Source organism: Gymnoscopelus braueri (genome assembly GCF_963280865.1).
Source record: "Gymnoscopelus braueri genome assembly, chromosome: 20".
NCBI classification, from domain to species: Eukaryota; Metazoa; Chordata; class Actinopteri; order Myctophiformes; family Myctophidae; genus Gymnoscopelus; species Gymnoscopelus braueri.
Window position 1 is genome coordinate 28,903,291 of NC_137622.1, and position 6,783 is coordinate 28,910,073.

General features: G+C 42.6%; 1 protein-coding gene across 1 annotated transcript; it reads right to left on the reverse strand.

The window, feature by feature from the left end:
- Positions 1 to 1,159: 1,159 nt before the first annotated feature.
- Positions 1,160 to 4,113, reverse strand: LOC308075645 (snRNA-activating protein complex subunit 1-like; the record flags this gene model as incomplete). Its single annotated transcript, XM_080415593.1, has 5 exons — positions 1,160 to 1,554; positions 1,971 to 2,133; positions 2,364 to 2,607; positions 2,872 to 2,973; positions 3,896 to 4,113. 5 exons carry the CDS (start codon positions 4,111 to 4,113, stop codon positions 1,160 to 1,162), a joined length of 1,122 nt encoding a protein of 373 aa, XP_080271719.1.
- Positions 4,114 to 6,783: the final 2,670 nt, after the last annotated feature.

The following is a 6,783-nucleotide window of genomic DNA, read 5'->3' on the forward strand; positions in this document are numbered from 1 at the left end:
AATAATGTAGAGGTCAACTATCATCACAAATATCCTTTTGAGGGCCTACCGTGTTAACACTTCCAGAACCTCTCACCTTGACTTTGTACAAAGACTTAAATTCAGGATACTGCACGATACGTACTAGTGGTGGTGCTTAAAATCTGCAAACATACGGTACATTCACCTCCATGTGATGTCCTACTGACCCAGGCCTCCATTACAGTGCTCCAGGGGCACCTCAGCCAGGATCTGCTGCAGCAGTGAATCCAGTCGGCTCGTCTCTCAGTTCTGTGGGCAGCTCGTGGACCACCTTAACTACATCAAAGGTGTCTGATTAGATTTTCTGCTCAATCAAGATAGCCCACAAATATGTATGCATGCTGGGACACAGAAGCCCATGTTTTCTGTGGTCAACCAAATTTGAAAAATTACCTTTTCTGAACTGTTGGCACACATTACCTATCAAACCATGACATCCTGCTCTCCTCTATTTTTGTCATTTAATTCTTATTTTGTTGTTCAATGAAGCAGGGATGGGAAATATGGATGGAAAGGGGATTGGCTTGTAAGGTGAGAGATGTGGGTCAGGTGGATTTAAAATTTTCTGACCTAAGGTCTGACATCACCAAGCGTGCAAGACAGAATTATTTAATACATGCTATGTTTAATAAGAAATTATGAGGTACATTTTAGAGGTGCCAATTGGACACTTGATATGAAAGAAAAGGTCTGATCCGCAAATAAATTAATTTGGCAATGTTCCAATCAAGTGAAATCATTTTAGCCCATCTAGAGAAAAACTAAAGAACAGCAAAACAAATTTAACACATTTGTAACACATTTCTTGTCACTTCAACTTGACCATGCTGATCATAGCTCAATGGCTCTTTAAGATGCGACAAATTACATGCAACCTAGGCCCTACATGTTTCTGTGATGAGGAACATTTTGCTATCAGGGGTTGGCAAAAACACACAAAAAAAAGAAAGAATAAAGCGTAACTAAACGTAGTTAATGCAAATGATCAGCATAGCTGGAACATAAATGGCCAATCGAATTAGGCCTACTTGTTTGAAACACCGCTTTATGGAGGCTATAAGACATAGGGTCTAACAAAAAAGATTTGTGGCCAAAAACAGACAGCTTGATTTCTACAAATGGTCGTATTTTCTTTTTCTCAATCTTCCCCATCATCATCTCTTAAGTGGCGGCCGCTCTGAAAGTGGCGGCTCTGCTTTAATTCATTCTTGGCCAACTGCGGGGTGCTCAGCATCCAATAATACAGGGCGCTATCCTTCTCTTGCATGCCCATTTTCTCCAAGGTTCGTGCTCGGAGTGAGGGGGGCCTCAACCTCTTCGGCTGCTTCCTCGGCACGGGTGTGGCGGTCGCTGGATGATCATCATCACGATCCACCTCCACAGTCTCTATCTTCTGGCGATGTCGCCAGTGGCAGCGACCGATGGTGGCGGCCACGTCTTGGTAGGTGTGGTAGCTCTTCTTCTTGATGGAGGCCAGAAGCTCGGCCCTCTCACTGCTCTCGTCCACCTCCGTCTTGATACCAGTGTCAGATTCTGTGAGAGAAACAAGCAACCAGGTCTAGGAAAACAAGCCCAAAAGCAGCGAATATGGGCTAAATGAGCACTTTAAACATATACATTGGCAATTTGAAAATAGCCGATCCACAAGCCGATCTACAATCGATGCGATGCGACCTGCAAGCTCATAATGTAGATCTGCTATTTTCAAATTTCAAAAAGGGGAAAATGTGGAATAATTTGAGGGGGGGGGGGGGGGGGGGGGGGGGCGGTGGACAAATGCATATTAATTTGGGGTTCCTTGACATGAAAATGTTTGAGAACCACTGGTTTAAACGACACTTTAGAAACAAGCCCAAAAAAACACAACCACTAGTATTTAGAAGCAACTTTACAGAAAAACAAGCCCAAAGTCACTTATAATAAGCAGACATGGCAACACTGATGCTGACCCCGGGACTCCTTATTAGCGAACATCCCCGTCTGCCAGGAGCTAAACTCCTCGGCACAGCCGTGGAGTCGAGAGGGCAGGTCACGACGGGTCACGGCGATGTGGGGGTTCTCCTTCACCAGGCCTTCCTTCAGCTTCTCATACAGGCCCTGAATGTTGGTGACCTTTGATTGATTGAATATTTTATTAGACAGAAATGCAAAACAGCCCGAGTGCAGTCAAACACTTGGTCTAAAAAGATAACCCCCAAAAAAGTCCTTGCGGTCTTGTTTCCATTGGGGTCCTATGTATTCAATTCATCAACATAACAAAAAATAACACCAAAATTCAATATCATCACAAATATAAAACACTACATGTACAGAGTAGGAAAGAAAGGGAGGGGGGGACACACCTCATCGAGCAGCTCCGTGGAGACGAGCTCCTGGACCCTGGTGGTCCTGTACAAGAACTCTGCGCACACCGGTTCCTTTTTCTCTCTCAGAAACCGTCGGAAGCTGAGAAAGTGCGGCATGGCCGTGTAGTGGATGGCGTTGATGGCGTGCAGCTTCTGCAGTATGTAGACGACATCGTAGTGCGCTGAGGCGATGGAATCCTGGAGAAAACTCTGAACCTCGGCCCAGTCCTTCATCGCAAGCCTTGATTGATTCATTGATTGAATATTTTATTAGACAGAAATGCAAAACAGCACGAGTACAGTCATACACTTGGTCTAAGAGGATTTACACAAAAAAGGTCCTAGTGGACTTGTTTCCATTGAGATCCTACATATTCAATTCATCAACATAACATAAAAATAACACCAAAAATCAATATCATCAAATATAAAAACACTATATGCACTGAGTAGGAAAAAAGGGGGAGGGGGGTGATGGGGTAAAGAGGGGGGGGGGGCTGATCACCTGATCTTCACGGGCGGGATGGCCAGCTGTGTGTGGTAGAAGGCATACATCAGGTACAGGCCGCCCACGCGGATGTGGTAACTGTACGGCGGGAGGAAGTACCTGCGTGGATTAAAGAAAAATTTAAAATAATTTTGTTAGGCCAAGTCCTACTATGCGACTTGTGAAACAGCGTGAAAGGAGCCCACCACGCGCTAGCACTATGTTTCATAAACAATTAGCACAATATGTAGAATTATGGTGTTTTGGTAGCCAAACAGCCAACCAGTTGAAGAAATTGCAGATTGATGCTCAAGTCGGCCATACCAGCACTGACTTTGTGTTTTAAAACAAAATGTCAGACGCCAGAGGGTTCACCTTTGCTTTTATTAAATATCTGATATCATTAGGATTTCCAGGAAGATTGAACATGCATTATATTGCTACTTTGACCACTTCAAACACTCTTTCATCTTAAAATACATATAACCGAAAATAGGACATCTACAAGATCTACAAGCTTTAAACACCTCGCACTGCAAAGTGTTGTAAGCCTGGAGATCAGTGGTTCTCCATGATTTGAGAGGGGGTCCCCAGATGATAGTGAAGTGACAATTTTTTAATACCTAAAAAGAAAAAGAAAAAAAAAGACCATCGCTGCATCAAAAGTAATCAAACTATACTATAAAAAATTGGCCAAATAATATAAGAAAGGCAAAAAAAATCATAATATGTATATGTGGAAACGAGTCAAACAAAATGTAATGCCTCAACTCCTACGTTCCAAGCGCTTGTCGGGGGGGGGTCCCCAGTTCAAATATGATCATTTTGGGGGGTCCCCAGTTCAAATATGATCATTTTGGAGGGGGGGGGGGGGGCTGTTCAAATATGATTATTGGGGGGCTGGGGGGGGGGTCACGGCCTGAAAAGGTTGAGAACCACTGACCACAGCTCCATAGAAGTCAGCATGGAATCTGAATGACTGAAATCAGTCGTGTGGTGACTGAGAACTTTCATCCATGTACAGTCTTCATTGTAGACCTACTTGACGGCGGTGGCCAGCGCCACGCGGCAGAACCTCTTCAGCTCGTTGACGGCCGGAATCCCCACGAACACGCCGGAGAAGCCCATGTCCCTCCAGAGAGAAGAGAACAGCTCGTACCGCAGAGACTCGGTGTGCTGGAAGCGGCCCAGCAGCATCTCCACGTCCTCCGTCAGAGCCGGCCAGAAGAAGTCCGCGTAGATGACCGGTGGAGTCACCATGATGGTTTCACCAAAGTTGAGAGCATCTGACCCGATATATTATAACTATGCTCTGACCCGCCTATGTCGTCCCTACAATGGGGCCTCGTTGCCAACATAGGCTCACAGCAGCCATATTGTAAATAAATCGGGTCCCTTCCTGACTTCCTTTACAGGTGTTACCAATGATGCCAATCAAGAAGTTGTGTGAGACAGAGTCAGGGCACTGATATTGAGCATGTTGGCTCACTAGAAAGACCCAGTGGAAAGACCAGTGGGTCTAAAAAAAATTCCCCAAAGTGGATTGCAGGGTCCAGGGACCCTTGGCCTTGAGGGGGTTCCAAATGGCTTAACTCTGAGGGTACAAATGGACCCGTAAGAGTCCATGTCCATTTGGTTAGATTTGTACACTCAAGAGTTTTCGGGGTCCACTGTGTTACACTAAAATTTAATGGAACAGAGCCTTCATTAGAATCATTGGTAACGAATGACCATAGTTGGTAACAGACGACGTCACACTGATAAGAACCAGTATGCGCGCGCATGCAGGGACCAAATTAAACCTATTCTGTCATGTCTCGCTAGAACGCGCCTCACTAGCCAACACACAAGAGGAGGTTGAATGAACTGAAACCAGCGCACCCGAAACAATGTTGGGAATTAATTGCATGAAACAATCACCTGTGCGTCTAGTCTCAATGTTGGTAAACAAATAATAGGTCTATTATAGTTATGATAGAGCCTATTTTCATAACGAAAAGTCATTATATATTTTTTATTGTAGCCTATTTGAAACCAAACAGTAGGCTATATTTTAAAGCAACTTAAAAAGAAACATAGGCCTACGCCATAGCCTCTATATATGTTATATGTGTGTGTGTGTGTGTGTGTGTGTGTGTGTGTGTGTGTGTGTGTGTGTGTGTGTGTGTGTGTGCTGCAATTTTATTTTATTTTTGCATGACTCCTCTTGGCGCTGGTCCAGACCGCCTATTAAATTAATTCTGTTTGTATGAACTTGTCATCAAAGTAAAGTCTAAGATCAAAATCTGATGGAGACAGTTTAATTACTGCCGGTGGTCTAAAGAAAACATATTTTTTAATGTTTTCAAGACAGAAGATTGGAATGTTTCCTTACTTCTTAAAAAACGGAAAACATCCATTATTTCATACTTTGGCTACTCAAAAATAGCAGATCTACAAGCTCATAGCACGTGCTGCGTTACGAGCTTGTAGATCTGCTATTTTTATAACTTTAATAAAACACTGAAAAGTTTTATTTTAAAAAGGGTGGTAAAATAGCCCAACTAGCCTACTTGGCCATCATCACCGATGAGGCATGTTCGATTCCCAGGCACCTGTGCATCTGGCTTTGCACTGCGCGCCCAACCGGGAGGGATCATGTCCTTGTCAACTGCTCTAGTGGTGACCCCTGCTGGTTGTTCGGGGTGCCTGTTCAGCAGGGAGGGAGTAGGGACCAGAGTTAAAAAGTAGGGACCCTTTGCATGAGCTCTTTGTGAAACTCCTGTCAGGGGAAAAGCTGATGGCAACTCCATGTGTATCAGAGGGGACAGGTTATTGTCTACACACCAGTGGTGGACAAAGTAACAAAGTAGCAAAGCACCCGCATGAGTTCAAATATTACTCAACTACAAGTGAAAGTTGCTGTCAAATTTGTACTTAACTTTTTAAAAATAATAAAGTATTCAAAGGTACATATCCTTTTAAAGATACTAAGTATTCAAAAGTTACAAAGTACATTTTTGGTATGAATGCATTGCTGTATTGAAACTGCGATTTTACACCAAAATAGAAAGATTTTCCGGGGAAAAAATAAAGTGAAAATAGCAGACCTACACGTTCAGAATTTGTCATATTGCTTGTAGATCTATTTTCACTACATTTGAAATATGGCTTAGTGGTTAGTTCATTATGTACTAGAAAAGTAGTGCAGTCAAAAGTACAATATGTGTTTAAATGTAGTGGTGTAAAAGTATATTTACTCCAAAAATGTACTCAAGTACAGTACTTAAATGTATTTTGTTACTGTCCACCACAGGATGTCTACATCCTCCCAGACCAACAGTAAAGGCTGTGGCACGAACCATAGTAGGCCTACACATGGAGGGAATTGGAAATGACTAAACTACAGAGACAATTCAAACAAAAGTCTCAGGATCGTGCTTCAATCGGATCATTAAAAATTAAATAAACTGTAGCTTTCATATCGTTTAGCCCAACCCCACATAAACGCTATGGTTTAAGCTGGGGAAAGTAGACTGATAAAAAAGACATCCTCATTTCATTTGAAAAAGATGGAAAGGCTAACCATGACTGTTGTTCAGGAACTTTTTATTAAGATACAACAAACAGGGTCACATGTTCAGCCGAAATATGTTCTGGTCATAAACGGTTCCAAAAACAACATGCCGTAGATATTCCAATTACTATTTCTTAAAAATCAGAATAACTCAGGTAGTGAGGACAGAAAAAAATGGGCATAAAGTATCAGCCATGATGAACGTCATTCTAGTCTCTCGAGTTTTAAATTAACAATAATTTATGCATATTTAAGAGGACGTAAGAAGAAGTTGAAATATGCACCTCAACAAAAAACAGGGCAGTTCTTTACAATAACACAAATGAGGTCTCTGGCAATTACCATCAACTCTTTTATTTATCTGATATGAGCAG